At 45.5% G+C, this 20,746-nt stretch overlaps 1 protein-coding gene across 1 annotated transcript in view; it reads left to right on the forward strand.

Moving 5' to 3' along the window:
- Positions 1-20,746, forward strand: part of LOC141164814 (transcription factor COE3-like) — a 349,802-nt gene that overhangs the window by 38,083 nt on the left and 290,973 nt on the right. Inside the window, exon 2 of the mRNA XM_073650397.1 lies at positions 20,466-20,622. Coding sequence (XP_073506498.1) covers positions 20,466-20,622 — 157 coding nt within the window. The remainder of the gene's footprint in view (positions 1-20,465; positions 20,623-20,746) is intronic.

The following is a 20,746-nucleotide window of genomic DNA, read 5'->3' on the forward strand; positions in this document are numbered from 1 at the left end:
CCTCCTGTATATATACACTGCACAGTACCACTCCTCCTGTATATATACACTGCACAGTACCACTCCTCCTGTCCTGTATATATACACTGCACAGTACCACTCCTCCTGTATATATATACACTGCACAGTACCACTCCTCCTGTATATATACACTGCACGGTACCACTCCTCCTGTCCTGTATATATACACTGCACAGTACCACTCCTCCTGTATATATACACTGCACAGTACCACTCCTCCTGTATATATACACTGCACAGTACCACTCCTCCTGTATATATATACACTGCACGGTACCACTCCTCCTGTCCTGTATATATACACTGTACAGTACCACTCCTCCTGTATATATACACTGCACAGTACCACTCCTCCTGTATATATACACTGCACAGTACCACTCCTCCTGTCCTGTATATATACACTGCACAGTACCACTCCTCCTGTATATATATACACTGTACAGTACCACTCCTCCTGTATATATACACTGCATAGTACCACTCCTCCTGTCCTGTATATATACACTGCACAGCACCACTCCTCCTGTCCTGTATATATACACTGCACAGTACCACTCCTCCTGTCCTGTATATATACACTGCACAGTACCACTCCTTCTGTATATACACTGCACAGTACCGCTCCTCCTGTATATATACACTGCACAGTACCACTCCTCCTGTATATATACACTGCACAGTACCACTCCTCCTGTATATATACACTGCACAGTACCACTCCTCCTGTATATATACACTGCACAGTACCACTCCTCCTGTATATATACACTGCACAGCACCACTCCTCCTGTCCTGTATATATACACTGCACAGTACCACTCCTCCTGTCCTGTATATATACACTGCACAGTATCACTCCTCCTGTCCTGTATATATACACTGCACAGTACCACTCCTCCTGTCCTGTATATATACACTGCACAGTACCACTCCTCCTGTTCTGTCTATATACACTGCACAGTACCACTCCTCCTGTATATATACACTGCACAGTACCACTCCTCCTGTCCTGTATATATACACTGTACAGTACCACTCCTCCTGTATATATACACTGCGCAGTACCACTCCTCCTGTATATATACACTGCACAGTACCACTCCTCCTGTATATATACACTGCACAGTACCACTCCTCCTGTCCTGTATATATACACTGCACAGCACCAATCCTCCTGTCCTGTATGTATACACTGCACAGTACCACTCCTCCTGTATATATACACTGCACAGTACCACTCCTCCTGTATATATACACTGCACGGTACCACTCCTCCTGTATATATACACTGCACAGTACCACTCCTCCTGTCCTGTATATATACACTGCACAGTACCACTCCTCCTGTCCTGTATATATACACTGCACAGTACCCCTCCTCCTGTCCTGTATATATACACTGCACAGTACCACTCCTCCTGTATATATACACTGCACAGTACAGCTCCTCCTGTCCTGTATTTATACACTGTACAGTACCACTCCTCCTGTATATATACACTGCACAGTACCACTCCTCCTGTCCTGTATATATACACTGCACAGTACCACTCCTCCTGTCCTGTATATATACACTGCACAGTACCACTCCTCCTGTATATATACACTGCACAGTACCACTCCTCCTGTCCTGTATATATACACTGCACAGCACCAATCCTCCTGTCCTGTATATATACACTGCACAGTACCACTCCTCCTGTATATATATACTGCACAGTACCACTCCTCCTGTCCTGTATATATACACTGCACGGTACCACTCCTCCTGTCCTGTATGTATACACTGCACGGTACCACTCCTCCTGTCCTGTATGTATACACTGTACAGTACCACTCCTCCTGTATATATACACTGCACAGTACCACTCCTCCTGTATATATACACTGCACAGTACAGCTCCTCCTGTATATATACCCTGCACAGTACAGCTCCTCCTGTCCTGTATATATACACTGCACAGTACCACTTCTCCTGTCCTGTATATATACACTGCACAGTACCACTCCTCCTGTCCTGTATATATATACACTGCACAGTACCACTCCTCCTGTATATATACACTGCACAGTACCACTCCTCCTGTCCTGTATATATACACTGCACAGTACCACTTCTCCTGTCCTGTATATATACACTGCACAGCACCACTCCTCCTGTCCTGTATATATACACTGCACAGTACCACTCCTCCTGTCCTGTATATATAGACTGCACAGTACCACTCCTCCTGTATATATACACTGCACAGTACAGCTCCTCCTGTCCTGTGTATATACACTGCACAGTACCACTTCTCCTGTCCTGTATATATACACTGCACAGTACCACTCCTCCTGTCCTGTATATATACACTGCACAGTACCCCTCCTCCTGTCCTGTATATATACACTGCACAGTACCACTCCTCCTGTCCTGTATATATACACTGCACAGTACCACTCCTCCTGTATATATACACTGCACAGTACAGCTCCTCCTGTCCTGTATATATACACTGCACAGTACCACTCCTCCTGTATATATACACTGCACAGTACCACTCCTCCTGTGTATATACACTGCACAGTACCACTCCTCCTGTATATACACTGCACAGTGCTACCCCCTGTATATATACACTGCACAGTACCACTCCTCCTGTATATATACACTGCACAGTACCACTCCTCCTGTCCTGTATATATACACTGCACAGTACCACTTCTCCTGTCCTGTATATATACACTGCACAGTACCACTCCTCCTGTATATACACTGCACAGTGCTACCCCCTGTATATATACACTGCACAGTACCACTCCTCCTGTATATATACACTGCACAGTACCACTCCTCCTGTCCTGTATATATACACTGCACAGTACCACTTCTCCTGTCCTGTATATATACACTGCACAGTACCACTCCTCCTGTCCTGTATATATACACTGCACAGTACCACTCCTCCTGTCCTGTATATATACACTGCACAGTACCACTCCTCCTGTATATATACACTGCACGGTACCACTCCTCCTGTCCTGTATATATACACTGCACAGTACCACTCCTCCTGTCCTGTATATATACACTGTACAGTACCACTCCTCCTGTATATATACGCTGCACAGTACCACTCCTCCTGTCCTGTATATATACACTGCACAGTACCACTCCTCCTGTCTATATACACTGCACAGTACAGCTCCTCCTGTCCTGTATATATACACTGCACAGTACCACTCCTCCTGTATATATACACTGCACAGTACCACTCCTCCTGTATATATACACTGCACAGTACCACTCCTCCTGTATATATACACTGCACAGTACCACTCCTCCTGTATATATACACTGCACAGCACCACTCCTCCTGTCCTGTATATATACACTGCACAGTACCACTCCTCCTGTCCTGTATATATACACTGCACAGTACAGCTCCTCCTGTCCTGTATATAGACACTGCACAGTACCACTCCTCCTGTATATATACACTGCACAGTACAGCTCCTCCTGTCCTGTATATATACACTGCACAGTACCACTTCTCCTGTCCTGTATATATACACTGCACAGTACCACTCCTCCTGTCCTGTATATATATACACTGCACAGTACCACTCCTCCTGTATATATACACTGCACAGTACCACTCCTCCTGTCCTGTATATATACACTGCACAGTACCACTTCTCCTGTCCTGTATATATACACTGCACAGTACCACTTCTCCTGTACTGTATATATACACTGCACAGTACCACTTCTCCTGTCCTGTATATATACACTGCACAGTACCACTTCTCCTGTCCTGTATATATACACTGCACAGTACCACTTCTCCTGTCCTGTATATATACACTGCACAGTACCACTCCTCCTGTCCTGTATATATACACTGCACAGTACCCCTCCTCCTGTCCTGTATATATACACTGCACAGTACCACTCCTCCTGTATATATACACTGCACAGTACAGCTCCTCCTGTATATATACACTGCACAGTACCACTCCTCCTGTCCTGTATATATACACTGCACAGTACCCCTCCTCCTGTCCTGTATATATACACTGTACAGTACCACTCCTCCTGTATATATACACTGCACAGTACCACTCCTCCTGTATATATACACTGCACAGTACCACTCCTCCTGTATATATACACTGCACAGTACCACTCCTCCTGTCCTGTATATATACACTGCACAGTACCACTACTCCTGTCCTGTATATATACACTGCACAGTACCACTCCTCCTGTCCTGTATGTATACACTGCACAGTACCACTCCTCCTGTATATATACACTGCACAGTACAGCTCCTCCTGTCCTGTATATATACACTGCACAGTACCACTCCTCCTGTATATATACACTGCACAGTACCACTCCTCCTGTATATATACACTGCACAGTACCTCTTCTCCTGTCCTGTATATATACACTGCACAGTACCACTCCTCCTGTATATATACACTGCACAGTACCACTCCTCCTGTCTATATACACTGCACAGTACCACAGTATATATACACTGCACAGTACCACTCCTCCTGTATATATACACTGCACAGTACCACTCCTCCTGTCCTGTATATATACACTGCACAGTACCACTCCTCCTGTATATATACACTGCACAGTACCACTCCTCCTGTATATATACACTGCACAGTACCACTCCTCCTGTATATATACACTGCACAGTACCACTCCTCCTGTATATATACACTGCACAGTACCACTCCTCCTGTCCTGTATATATACACTGCACAGTACCACTCCTCCTGTATATATACACTGCACAGTACCACTCCTCCTGTATATATACACTGCACAGTACCACTCCTCCTGTATATATACATTGCACGGTACCACTCCTCCTGTATATATACACTGCACAGTACCACTCCTCCTGTCCTGTATATATACACTGCACAGTACCACTCCTCCTGTCCTGTATATATACACTGCACAGTACCCCTCCTCCTGTCCTGTATATATACACTGCACAGTACCACTCCTCCTGTATATATACACTGCACAGTACAGCTCCTCCTGTCCTGTATATATACACTGTACAGTACCACTCCTCCTGTATATATACACTGCACAGTACCACTCCTCCTGTATATATACACTGCACAGTACCACTCCTCCTGTATATATACACTGCACAGTACCACTCCTCCTGTATATATATACTGCACAGTACCACTCCTCCTGTCCTGTATATATACACTGCACGGTACCACTCCTCCTGTCCTGTATGTATACACTGCACGGTACCACTCCTCCTGTCCTGTATGTATACACTGTACAGTACCACTCCTCCTGTATATATACACTGCACAGTACCACTCCTCCTGTATATATACACTGCACAATACCACTCCTCCTGTCCTGTATATATACACTGCACAGTACCACTCCTCCTGTCTATATACACTGCACAGTACAGCTCCTCCTGTCCTGTATATATACACTGCACAGTACCACTCCTCCTGTATATATACACTGCACAGTACCACTCCTCCTGTATATATGCACTGCACAGTACCACTCCTCCTGTATATATACACTGCACAGCACCACTCCTCCTGTCCTGTATATATACACTGCACAGTACCACTCCTCCTGTCCTGTATATATACACTGCACAGTACCACTCCTCCTGTATATATACACTGCACAGTACAGCTCCTCCTGTATATATACACTGCACAGTACCACTCCTCCTGTATATATATACACTGCACAGTACAGCTCCTCCTGTCCTGTATATATACACTGCACAGTACCACTTCTCCTGTCCTGTATATATACACTGCACAGTACCACTCCTCCTGTCCTGTATATATATACACTGCACAGTACCACTCCTCCTGTATATATACACTGCACAGTACCACTCCTCCTGTCCTGTATATATACACTGCACAGTACCACTTCTCCTGTCCTGTATATATACACTGCACAGCACCACTCCTCCTGTCCTGTATATATACACTGCACAGTACCACTCCTCCTGTCCTGTATATATACACTGCACAGTACCACTCCTCCTGTATATATACACTGCACAGTACAGCTCCTCCTGTCCTGTGTATATACACTGCACAGTACCACTTCTCCTGTCCTGTATATATACACTGCACAGTACCACTCCTCCTGTCCTGTATATATACACTGCACAGTACCCCTCCTCCTGTCCTGTATATATACACTGCACAGTACCACTCCTCCTGTCCTGTATATATACACTGCACAGTACCACTCCTCCTGTATATATACACTGCACAGTACAGCTCCTCCTGTCCTGTATATGTTCACTGCACAGTACCACTCCTCCTGTATATATACACTGCACAGTACCACTCCTCCTGTGTATATACACTGCACAGTACCACTCCTCCTGTATATATACACTGCACAGTGCTACCCCCTGTATATATACACTGCACAGTACCACTCCTCCTGTATATATACACTGCACAGTACCACTCCTCCTGTCCTGTATATATACACTGCACAGTACCACTTCTCCTGTCCTGTATATATACACTGCACAGTACCACTCCTCCTGTCCTGTATATATACACTGCACAGTACCCCTCCTCCTGTCCTGTATATATACACTGCACAGTACCACTCCTCCTGTCCTGTATATATACACTGCACAGTACCACTCCTCCTGTATATATACACTGCACGGTACCACTCCTCCTGTCCTGTATATATACACTGCACAGTACCACTCCTCCTGTCCTGTATATATACACTGTACAGTACCACTCCTCCTGTATATATACGCTGCACAGTACCACTCCTCCTGTATATATACCCTGCACAGTACCACTCCTCCTGTCTATATACACTGCACAGTACAGCTCCTCCTGTCCTGTATATATACACTGCACAGTACCACTCCTCCTGTCTATATACACTGCACAGTACAGCTCCTCCTGTCCTGTATATATACACTGCACAGTACCACTCCTCCTGTATATATACACTGCACAGTACCACTCCTCCTGTATATATACACTGCACAGTACCACTCCTCCTGTATATATACACTGCACAGCACCACTCCTCCTGTCCTGTATATATACACTGCACAGTACCACTCCTCCTGTCCTGTATATATACACTGCACAGTACCACTCCTCCTGTATATATACACTGCACAGTACAGCTCCTCCTGTCCTGTATATATACACTGCACAGTACCACTTCTCCTGTCCTGTATATATACACTGCACAGTACCACTCCTCCTGTCCTGTATATATATACACTGCACAGTACCACTCCTCCTGTATATATACACTGCACAGTACCACTCCTCCTGTCCTGTATATATACACTGCACAGTACCACTTCTCCTGTCCTGTATATATACACTGCACAGTACCACTTCTCCTGTACTGTATATATACACTGCACAGTACCACTTCTCCTGTCCTGTATATGTACACTGCACAGTACCACTTCTCCTGTCCTGTATATATACACTGCACAGTACCACTCCTCCTGTCCTGTATATATACACTGCACAGTACCCCTCCTCCTGTCCTGTATATATACACTGCACAGTACCCCTCCTCCTGTCCTGTATATATACACTGTACAGTACCACTCCTCCTGTATATATACACTGCACAGTACCACTCCTCCTGTATATATACACTGCACAGTACCACTCCTCCTGTATATATACACTGCACAGTACCACTCCTCCTGTCCTGTATATATACACTGCACAGTACCACTACTCCTGTCCTGTATATATACACTGCACAGTACCACTCCTCCTGTCCTGTATATATACACTGCACAGTACCACTCCTCCTGTATATATACACTGCACAGTACAGCTCCTCCTGTCCTGTATATATACACTGCACAGTACCACTCCTCCTGTATATATACACTGCACAGTACCACTCCTCCTGTATATATACACTGCACAGTACCACTTCTCCTGTCCTGTATATATACACTGCACAGTACCACTCCTCCTGTATATATACACTGCACAGTACCACTCCTCCTGTCTATATACACTGCACAGTACCACAGTATATATACACTGCACAGTACCACTCCTCCTGTATATATACACTGCACAGTACCACTCCTCCTGTCCTGTATATATACACTGCACAGTACCACTCCTCCTGTCCTGTATATATACACTGCACAGTACCACTCCTCCTGTATATATACACTGCACAGTACCACTCCTCCTGTATATATACACTGCACAGTACCACTCCTCCTGTCCTGTATATATACAATGCACAGTACCACTCCTCCTGTATATATATACACTGCACAGTACCACTCCTCCTGTCCTGTATATATACACTGCACAGTACCACTCCTCCTGTATATATACACTGCACAGTACCACTCCTCCTGTATATATACACTGCACAGTACCACTCCTCCTGTATATATACACTGCACAGTACCACTCCTCCTGTATATATATACACTGCACAGTACCACTTCTCCGGTGTATACACTGCACAGTACCACTCCTCCTGTCCTGTATATATACACTGCACAGTACCACTCCTCCTGTATATATACACTGCACAGTACCACTCCTCCTGTATATATACACTGCACAGTACCACTCCTCCTGTATATATACACTGCACAGTACCACTCCTCCTGTATATATATACACTGCACAGTACCACTCCTCCGGTGTATACACTGCACAGTACCAGTATACGGCCCCTGTGCACTGTGACACCGCGTTGTCGTTCTTCGGTGCCGCCCTTGGTGATGGCCTCGGCTGTTTTTGCCCGCGGTGCCCGGGAGAGCACTGCCATCCTCATTATTAGAGCCTGCGGATTCCCAGCAGAGTTTTCCACCTGCAGTAATTGACACCTGAGCTCCTTTGTCACAATCGTCACCAGTCGCTTCCTTAACCCTTGATGTGGCTCCTCCAGACGTGGGCTTTTCCTCCTGGGCTAGATCCTGAAATCCTCTGTGCTGCTGTGGCTCCTGCTCCTTTTCCCTGTGACGTCAGTTTCTTCTTTTCTGGGCTCTTTCTTCTCTGATCTTCTTCTTCCTCTCTGTGAATTCCCTCAGGATGATAAGTGTGGAATACTCTGTACAGGTAGGAGCCTGTGACCTCCCCCACGATCAGCCGCCGCCTCTCCTGAAATGCTCTGTGCTGCTTAGTCCACACATGGGACTTCTGACTTTATTGGTACCTTTATTACACTATTGCTTTTCGCCTCCTCTCCGTGAAGCATGCTCGCTCTGAGTCCCGTCCCCAGGTCCAGGGCCAAGTCCTCTGTCCTCCAGTCCTGTGCTGACCCCTCATCCCCTGATCCAGTGCTGACCTCCCGTCCTGCGGTCCAGTGATGACCCCCATCCCTCAGTCCAGTGCTGATCCCCCCATCACTCGGTCCAGTGCTGACCCATTTTCCCTCGGTCCATTACTGACCCCCCCATCCCTCGGTCCAGTGCTGACCCGCCATCCCTCAGTCCAGTGCTGACCCCCCCATCCCTCAGTCCAGTGCTGACCCCCCCATCCCCCGGCTCGTGGATTGTAGTGTGCAGAGGATTCTGCCTCTTATTGCGCTCGTCTTTCTCTGCTTCTGACTCAAATCAGACAAATCCTTGCTCTGAACCCGACCCCGGTCCGTCGCTCTGACACTGGTCGCTATGACCCCGGTTGTCGCTCTGACCCCAGCAAATCTTAACAGTGAACGAAGAGATCACTGAATCATCTGCAGTGCATAGTATTATGTACAGTGTATTATTCAATCAATGTATTCATGCATTTGATGGTGGTTTTGGTGATTTATTTATATATTGACGGTGGTCCTTATAATGTTTTCATGTACAGATGGGGGGTTTTGGTAATGTATTTCTCTACTGATGGTGGTTGTGATACAGTATTTTAGTAATTTTGGTGGTACTGGTGATGTATTCATGTACTGAAGGTGGTTCTGGGGATGTATTCATGCACTGATGGTGGTTCTGGTGATGTATTAATGTACTGAAGGTGGTTCTGGGGATGTATTCATGTACTGAAGGTGGTTCTGGGGATGTATTCATGCACTGATGGTGGTTCTGGGGATGTATTCTTGTACTGATGGTGGTAGATGTGTTGATGGGAAACAAACTACGATCAGGGTTGGTGTGCCAATGGGTCAGTGTTGTAACCCGAAGCTAAGGACCAGGTTCCCACTGCATCAGCCGAGAGGGAACAGAGCGATCTGAACATGCTGACTAACCCCCCATCAGTGGTGAGTAATGCACAAAAGACAATGCCTGTTACCATGAAGGAACGTGACATGGGGAAGGTAGATGACATTAGGGAGGAGGCCCAGGGCCTTCAGGACCCTGGGTCTTCCATCATTTTGGTCAGCCCAGATATTGTCCCCCCCCAGAATACCATTTACCATGCTGCCAATCGACCATATTCCTAGCTGGGGGTAAGTGCTCTGGACAATGGCGCATTTATGTGGGCAATTTACCGGCTGATGCATGGGAGAAGGAGCTGGAGGAGTTTTTCTATTGGCACGGGTAGATCCGTACCATCGAGCAGAAGAATCGCGAGGGGATTTGCTTTCATCAGTGTGAAGACACGGGGAATCAGTGGGTGCTCTCGTCCGCTGGCCCAGCTGTCTTTAGAAAGACCGCGTGGACCAGGGCTCATACCACAGAACGCCTGCACTCCTTCTCTCCGAATACCGCTCAGGCTGATACAAGGAATCTCTAGAATATCTTGTCTCCTGTATACAGCGTCTCCTGTAGCTTTGATCTCCCCCTATTCTCAGCCGTATCTCCTACTTTTGCATTATTCTATTTATTACATGTAGATTCCTGGTGCTCCTCCTCTGTGAGGTCTCACGAATGTTAAAATCGCCACTGTGAAGATCCGGGGTCTTCTGTGGGCGTAACGCTACTCAGACAACACAGGGTGCAAGTAACACAGTGTGGCAATACTTTACTGACCCACAAAGCGGAGAATAAACACATAGAACAGTCCCAGCAAATACCCAAGATGGTGCAACATTACATAGTCCTCACCCTTCCAGGGCCAACTACCTCAACCAGTGGCCCTCCGCTTCTGGCGGGCCCCCACAGAGAGAAGGTAGTGGCAAGCTTAGGAAGCTAGCAGTCCTTCGAGGTACAACAATAAGCAACATATCCATGGGGCCAGGTGACTTCATCGTCCCAACCTGGTCTCCCCAAATGTATCCATGGCTCTCTGGTGGTCAATGGAGCAGATCCGTATGTTTCCAGTCAGGACCATATATCCTTAGGCTGGAATCATGTAGAATCCAAATCTGTGTCTCTTTGGTTAAAGCCATGCTTCCAAGATGATGGTCTCAGAGAGCCTGATCTTTGATTCTCCTTGTAAAGTCTCTTTCCAATCTTTGTGTCAAGGCTCCTGCTACAGAAGTATATCTCCTTTTTAAGTACACATTCACAGGTTTAGGGAGGGCATTACTCACAGGGCTCAGGTCTCATTGTTTGAGCTAATCAATTTACATAGTATCGCAGGGGCTCTTGTAAATAAACATTGTTTCAGAATCAAAGAGAAGACAACATTCCGGGGTATACAAATACTGGTCTGTCCTCCTTGACCAGCCACAGAAATACACATACATTTACAAGTCAACTCAAAGATAATAGTATATTTCTCTTGGATTAACAAATCTAAATGTCTGGCTGATTAAGATTATAGGCTGTATCGTCACACTAACGATTAACGGAGGAGGCCACAGGCTGTTTCCACTAATAGGCCAGTTATTGGGAAACTAACAGTGAGTGCATGGTATATACACCTCCAATTTCAACGCATGGAATATGTATGAATACCCCGATACGGTCACTGCAAATTCCACGATAATCCAAGACTACTTGCTGCCACCACCAGTCGTGTTTTATACTTGCTGACTGGAGGCCTGGTTCCAGTTCTGGCAGCGTATCGCGTATGAACAAAAGGAATCAGAACTATTAAATTTTATATTTAATCCAGAACGATAGGCAGTGTTTATAAAAATAGTTTGCAAAAGATTTTACTAAGGGGACAAAACAATACAGAATATACAATTACATAAAATGAAACCGGATTAACAAAAGAGATGAACCCCAGAGATAATTCAGCTTCTTGAAAGAGAGCACTTCATAGTAACATAGTAACGTAAGTTGAATAAAGACCTAGGTCCATCAAGTTCAACCTTCCTCCCCCAATTGTACTCCCCATACCAACACTACACCAACTTACTGGGACTAGGCCTCACAAATGAATTACCATTTTTATTATTACTGCACTATTACAATTACAAATTCGATTGGAGACGTTCAGTGAGTGGGATTCATGCATACACTGTCACGAAAACACACTTGGTCAGACCTTGCAGCCCCCTGGCGCCCCCTTATCCTGCTGGTCAAACACGGTATTGACCGAGGATAAGCACGGGTGCAGCTGCTCTAATTTATGTCGACTATTGTGGCACATGATGTGACAGGACGTATATATACCACCAGTTCCTTCCAGGAACGTATATATACCTCCGTCCAGCCACCCTCAACCACAATATCACATAAATACTGGTATACTGCCACCACCGATCGCTTAACAGGTGGATCGGGTACCCGTTAGGTAACGTGAATTAGCGGGTGAGGAACGTGTTTGCTCGACATAGGACAAGAAGAACGAAGCTGGTAAATAATAATGATTTACTCCCGAAAGTGGGCAGTGTTTACAAAAGATATTATAAAAGAGACAATTTACATATATGCATAAAACAGTTATTAAAATAAAAGTGGTAAATAATAGCAAAACCTGCGCCACGAGGTGATGGTCTCAGAATCTGTGGGGGGGGGACGGCTCCCCGGAAATTAGACGTGATTCTTCCACGCAGCGAGGTGTGCATGCGTCTGACGTCCCTGGCAAGAATGACTTAAAATGGCCGCTCTGGTTTTTAGTAAGGGGCCAAAACATTGGGAGACACCCATGTTATTTACCTCACATGGGGGCTCGGTTTTGTGAACCCACCCAGCTGCTTAAGACATAGAAATCCTTCAGATTTCATATCTTGGTGTGGGGGGGGGTCCCACATCCAAGATGGAGACATCATGTTTGCCGTCACCAATATTCATGAAGATGGATATCAAATATGATATCTCTATGTCGCTCAGAAGCTCAGAACCCATTTCCCGGGCTTCCGGTGGTCTCCCAGCCACGAAAAACCACACCATCACAATTGGAAAAGGTGAACATCTCAAAAATGTGGTCCCTGTGTTTGTGACCGTCATGTGCATTATTAAAATTGACATTAAAAGTTTGTACAGATAGACAATAGGATTTTTGGGAGGGAATTTCCAGTTTACCAGAAGGCTTGCTCTGGGCTGAGGCTTTATGGCGCTCATAAAAATTCCTGGTTTTGGGGGAAGTACGAGTGAGTACTATGTAGCTTCTTCCAAATGAGCAGGGGGTGGAGATTTAAGACATCTCTCATTTTTAAAACTAGGACAAAAATACATTTTGCCTGACATACACCAATGTGTATCTCTCTACAGGAACACAGATCAGAATTTGCCTTGACTTTTATCAGCACCTGAGTTACACCTTGATGACCTCACGTGGGCCGGGTTGTGGGATCTTCTCAGCCGTTCAGTATTTTATGAAATTCCCAATTTATGAGATACAGGTGCTTTTCACAAAATTAGAATATCATCAAAAAGTTAATTTATTTCAGTTCTTCAACTGAAAAAGTGAAACTCCTATATTATATAGAGTCATTACACACAGAGGGATCTATCATATAGAGTCATTACACACAGAGGGATCTATTATATAGAGTCATTACACACAGAGGGATCTATTATATAGAGTCATTACACACAGAGGGATCTATTATATAGAGTCATTACACGCAGAGGGATCTATTATATAGAGTCATTACACACAGAGGGATCTATCATATAGAGTCATTGCACACAGAGGGATCTATTATATAGAGTCATTACACACAGAGGGATCTATTATATAGAGTCATTACACACAGAGGGATCTATTATATAGAGTCATTACACAGAGGGATCTATTATATAGAGTCATTACACGCAGAGGGATCTATTATATAGAGTCATTACACGCAGAGCGATCTATTATATAGAGTCATTACACACAGAGGGATCTATTATATAGAGTGATTACACACAGAGGGATCTATTATATAGAGTTATTACACACAGAGGGATCTATTATATAGAGTCATTACACACAGAGGGATCTATTTCACGTGTTTATTTCTGTTAATGTTGATGATTATGGCTTACAGCCAATGAGAACACAAGTCATTATCTCAGTAAATTAGAATAATTAACAAAAAACACCTGCAAAGGCTTCCTATGTATATAAAAAGATCCCTTAGTCTGTTTCAGTAGGCTCCACAATCATGGGGAAGACTGATGACTTGACCGATGTCCAGAAGGCAGTCATTGACACACTCCACAAGGAGGGTAAGCAACAAAAGGTCATTGCTAAAGTAGCTGGCTGTTCACAGAGTGCTGTATCCAAACATATTAATGGAAAGTTGAGAGGAAGGAAAAAGTGTGGTAGAAGAAGGTGCTCAAGCAACTGGGATAACCGCAGCCTTGAAAGGATTAAGAAAAAGCCATTCAAAAATTTGGGGGAGATTCACAAGAAACTGTCTTATATGAACTTGTTGCACCAGATCGATGCAGGCTTACAGAAAGACTCCCAGCCAGATGAGATTGTTGAGGGGGTGGTGAAAGCGATCAGCCCTGTTGAGGGGGTGATGAAAGCGATCAGCCCAGAACTGAACCTCCGTAGTATGCTAGAAATGAAGAGTCAATTGACCTTGCAACAGCTGAAGATGATTTTAAAAGGGCACTATAAAGAAGAGAGTACTTCAGAATTGTTCCACCGACTCATCAACCTCTCACAGAAAAATAATGAATCACCCCAAAGTTTCTTGTTCAGAGCAATTGAACTGAAGGATAGACTGTTGTTTGCTTCGAGAGATGTAGAAGCGGAAGAGAAGTTTGATGCTGGACTAGTCCAGAAGAAGTTCTTGAGATCATTGGGAATGGGATTAATCAGCAAAGACATCAAGTTGCAGCTGAAACAGTACCTAGAAGATCCTGAATTCTGGATGAAGTCCTAATTGAAAAAATTAATGAGGTCGCTAGTTTGGAGTCAGAGAGCGAACAGAAGTTAAAGAAAGGCTCTGCTCCTAAAATCACCAAAATGAGTCAGCTGAAGTTGGAGACCCCCGGTGGCCAGTCCAAAGATCATCATATAGACCCTCCAGTGACACCTCCGAGAGGGTACCTTAAGTCACCAACAAATGAGAGGCCTGCCAGTGCTGACTGGGAGGAAGTACTAGGAGACCTGCGAGCCAAGTTGATTGAGGTGAAAAAGTTGATGCGTTTCAGGCCAGAACCGGTATCCCTCAGACCCAGGAGTGGGCTCCAAAACAGAAGATACCCGGCTTGAAGATTCCTATCTGAACCTAGCGGCGTGTGTGTAACACATGATCTCAAGAGAAAAAGAAAACTGTTTAATTAATGTAAGTGTGTGCAGATCCGAGATGTCAGCCCCACCTCCGATGAGGAGCAGCTATGGAGCGATGAAGATGCAGGAGAGACGAAATCGAGAGGACGTCGGGATAAAGCCCTGGCCTGCTAGGACAGCGGGACTGACCTTCATATTGGGACAGCCACGCTGAATCCCAGATGGTGGGGAGCTCTGCATGATCAGCCTATATAATTGTGCGGGATAGGAGATGTGTAAATGAGGAGCAGATGTCAGACAGATTACATCAGAGGGACCGGTCCAGAGACGCCTCTTAATGCCGAGGGCGGACTCCACTAAATGGGCAATGATGGGAATTATCCTGCATGTTGACGCCTCTTGCTTGGAGTTTGTTGATTAGCTGATTTCACTGGTGATCTCTGTGCACTTATATTGGGGCCCTCACATATATCATAGGAGCTTCCATTCCTCCCCTCAATACCAAACTAGAACTTCTCCAATACCAGGCCATGGTACCACCACCAAGCTCCTTCACAATCCCAGTTGTCTATCATCAGGCCACAGGTTGGACCCTAGAGACCCCCAAAGAACTAAGAATGCCCTGGCTCTGGAGCATGAGAGGGGCTCCATCTAGAAAAGGAGAAAACCATCTAATAAGAACACAACCATCATGGAAATAACCGCTGCCCCAACCAAGAGCTTTCACCTACTTGAAATGACACTAATCTGGTGGCCACGTCCGTAGTCCATGGCCACCGGACAAGAGAGCTGGAAACGGCCTCCACGTCAGTAGTCCATGGCCACCGGACAAGAGAGCTGGAAATGGCCTCCTACTTATACTGCACATCTCCTAATTTAACAGCCCAGTGCGATGAACGCATGACGGTACATCATGGCCTACTAATCAGAAGAAGCGCATGGCTCTCGTCTGGTGGCCATGGACTACTGAGGTGTCCTCTAGTCCTGGTCATGCCAATCGATTTACTCATTTCTATGACTTTCCCAATGATCTCGCCTCATGCATGAACAGAAGCAGAAGGGACTTGTCTGCGGGACTCTGTCATGGACACGGTGGGCTCAGATGCTGAACATGGCACCTTTCTGATCTCTGTGTTAAATATCCAACAGCTGCAGGCTTGTGCTGGGTGCTGTTCTGATCAGACAGCAAATGGTTCTGTGTTAGCTGCTAAAGCATAGCTCCCAACCGTCCCGGATCCAGTGGGACTGTCCCAATTTGAAGGCGTTGTCCCGCTGTTCTGGGAGGTCAGATCTGTGCTCCGACATCCACACACTCTGTCACTCTGAGCAGTGTCTTCTCTCTGGTGTCTTCATCGCTCCTCCTCGGGGGGCAGTACTGGCTTTTGTCTATCCTGTTTATCTACATTCAATGAAATAACTCATTCTTCACTTTTCTTGTGATCTGGTCTCACTGGGAATCGAACCCACAATCTGTATCATTGTAGGCAGCAGATAAAGTCGTAAGTCACAGGCTGCACTGAAAAGTATGGGAGAATCTTCTATATTTGATTGTGCACTGTAGGCTCTGACACGGGTACATAGAGATTCATCTGCACATAGCAGGGTATTTCTATGTCCCCGTATTCTAGAAGAAAAATAAAAGTAAGATTTTTTTTCTTCCTAAAAAGTAATGATAAACACTTACTATAATGTCATTTTACGGCAATTTTGTACAAAAAAGCATAATAAACATCACAAATTCTGCTGTGTTTAATTGTCAGTGGATACGATTTCTTGAAAACTGCGCCCCCTGTGGTCTAAAGACACTGCTGAGCTGTGCGGTTTTGGTGTTTTTTTTTTTTTTCTATAGGCTTCTATGTGGAGCCTGAAAAAAAAAAAAAACACGAAAAAAAAAAAAGTTAACTTTTTTTAATTAAGTGCAGAATTAAAGCTTTTCTGTAGTATAAAAAAAGTGTTAACTACGCGGCTTCACATCAGCACCAAAAACACATAAAAAATGCAGCAAAAATGCAATAGTCAGTGAAGATTGTTCTCGTGTAGTTTGGTGCAGATTCTCCAGAAAACAAAAACACAGCATTTCTGCACTGTGTGAACACGGCCTTACGCACACCAGAAGCCGGATGTCGCATAGTGACGCTACATAAAGATGAGAACGTTCTGACTGCTACAACTATGAATAACTGAGCAAAAAATAATCCACAGGTCCCTAGCGTCCCAGTTACAGTGGGTCGGTCCCGGATTTGGGTCTACGCCCTGCAGTCTGCTGCATGTTCCTCACTGCCACCGCCCCTATGGCAACTCCTCCTGCCAGGGGAGGAAGTAATGGCATATTGGTGTGGCTACGTCTTGTGGCCAGGCGTTGCATAGTTTGTCCCTCTTTCTGATCTGTAAAAGTTGGGAGGTGCAGTACGGTTAGTTATTACTGCACGGTGCGACCTCTCAGTTCTGTGTCAGTTCTCCGTATCCTTCTGGCTGTGAAGATGCAGATAACGGTCCCAATATAAACAGTCTGTTCTCCCATAATGGCAGAGCGCGGAGAAATGTGAAAGAGTCGAATGAAAGGTTATTGACACACAGAGCACAGCAGAGCATAGCGGGCCACAGTACAGCAGCGCATAGCAGAGCACAGCAGAGCAGACCACATCTTAGTGAACAGGCTGATACAAGGAATCTCTAGAATATCTTGTCTCCTGCATACAGCGTCTCCTGAAGCGTTGCTCTCCCCCTATTCTCAGCCGTATCTCCTACTTTTGCATTATTCTATTTATTACATGTAGATTCCTGGTGCTCCTCCATTAGACTGTCCTCACCCTTCCTTCTCCACCCTCCTGGTGTGGCGACTTTGGGACTTCCAGGGCCGACTACCTCAGCCAATGGGCTCCCACTTTTGGAGGGCCCCCACAGAGAGAAGGCAGCGGCAAGCTTAGGAAGCTAGCAGGCCATCAAGGTACAAGGTCAGAAGACCTGAGGGTCCCACTCTGGCTTCTCCTATAGTTTCCATGGGGCCAGATGACTGGCTGGGCCCAATCTGGCTTCTCCGAATGTCTCCATGGGTTCCAGGCGACCGGAGGGTCCCACCTGAAACAAACAACATATCCATGGGGTCAGTTGACTTCATCGTCCCAACCTGGTCTCCCCAAATGTATCCATGGACTCTGAAGGTCAATGGAGCAGATCCGTATCTTCCCAGTCAGGGCCATATACCCCTAGGCTGGAATCATGTAGAATCCAAATCTGTGTCTGTTTGGATAAAGCCATGCTTCCAAGCTGATGGTCTGAAGAGAGTCTCATCTTTGATTCTCCTTGTTAAGTCTCTTTCAATTCACTGTTTCAAATCTGCCTACTACAGAGGCGTATGTTCCTTAAATAGTTCACAATTGTTCTTTCAAGTACACATCCACAGGGCAAGGGTCAGGGAGAGTATTATTCCACAGGGCTCATGTCTCATTGTTTGAGCCTTTAATCAATTTACATAGTTGTTATAACAGGGGGCTCTTGTAAATAAACATCTAGCTGGCTTTAGTATAATATGCAATTAGCATAGTAACAAACATGATTGTTTCAGAACCAAGAGAAGAAAACATTCAGGGTTTTACAAATACTGGTCTGTCCTTCTTGACCTACCAAAGAAATACACACCAGTTCTAAAGTCAACACAAACAAATCTAGACGTCTGTCTGATTAAGATTAGAAGCTGTTTCGTCACAGCCACCAACCTCTAATTCAGGATAGTGACAGGTTCACATTGACAGGTCCTTCCTGCAGATTTGGAAAAATGGAGAATAATAACTTTGATGTAAGTGGAGAGCAGTAGGAATTGGAGTGGAGGAGCAGCTCTCCAGTTCATCTACCCAGTCCTAGTCCTGGCTTCACTGATGTCCGACAAGCTGGAGAATACAGGTCATCTCCACATGCTCAGCAACGAGAGCTGCATCGGTGTCCGCCTCATCTGTGCATGCACCGAGCCTGTATGGTGCAAGTCTCTGTCACCATAACTGTGGTAATTCACATGGATGTTGATGTGGGACATTGTGATCTCCTTGGACCTCTCCATGGTGCAAGTACATGTTCAGTTTCATCCTCTTGACACCATTATTCCCTTATATTTCCATCAGACCCCTCCATTTCTCCCCCCTGTTCGAGGACACGGTACGGGAAAGGTAATTTTCCAACAGGGACAACTCTATTAATAATCCTTACACCACGTGCCATCCAGTCACCCAGAGCCATCTTGATTGACCCTTCCTCTCCAAGTGGTCCTTTCTTGTACTCTCTGATTCCTCTGAGGATTCGACTTCGCAATTGTCTTCTCCTCCGTTCGTCTCGTTCTGATAATCTCAGATCTTGGTGGTCACCTGTCCAGATGACGACACAATAATAATGAGGGAATTCGCAGAACTATTATTGACATTGGCCATTTCGTGAGAAAACCATAATGGACGCCCCCTCCTCTAACTGTGGACCCCTCACCCATTATCTATACGTTCACTGTGAGTAATAACTTTCGTGTGGTTAGAAGGAACGTTGTGAAAACTGAGGCATCGATCAGAGTGAGCAATAAACACCCAGATGGGTATAGCTGCGAATTACAAGGTATCATGTATTCAGCGGGGTCTTAAAGGTTCAGGATGTCCAGGAAGACTTGTGATGAGCCTTTCCCCTTAGTAAAGTGTAAAGGGTATGCCTCCAGTGTCAGGAGCCCTCCTTCAGTGTCGAGGACACTCCTCCTGTATAGGGGGAACTTCTCCAGTGTCTCCCTATTTACCTCTCCTACAGTGTGGGGGGCACTCCTCCCATGTGTGGGGGGGCATTCCTCCACCTCTAGAGGTTGTTTAACATGTATGTGTTAACCCTTTTTACTTGTATTTCTATACGATGACAGACCGGCCGTGTGTCCCTCTTGTGTCACCTCACAGTGGCATCGGTCTGGCCAGAGCTCACTTCGAGAAACAACCACCCTCGAACCTAAGAAAATCCAACTTCTTCCATTTCGTCTTGGCGCTTTATGACCGTCAGGGGCAGCCGGTGGAAATCGAGAGGACGTCGTTCATTGACTTCGTAGAAAAAGACAAAGTAAGATGTGTAGTATGACTGGGGCGCAATGCATGGGCCGGGGCTCAAACTAAAGACTGATGTGACCACCAACTGCTACAAGTTCTCCAGTAATTGGGGATCTTGGTCTGACAACCCCTGGTCA

This window comes from Phyllobates terribilis, unplaced genomic scaffold (assembly GCF_046119375.1).
Source record: "Phyllobates terribilis strain yellow unplaced genomic scaffold, ASM4611937v1 Scaffold_1__5_contigs__length_1240528914, whole genome shotgun sequence".
NCBI classification, from domain to species: domain Eukaryota; kingdom Metazoa; phylum Chordata; class Amphibia; order Anura; family Dendrobatidae; genus Phyllobates; species Phyllobates terribilis.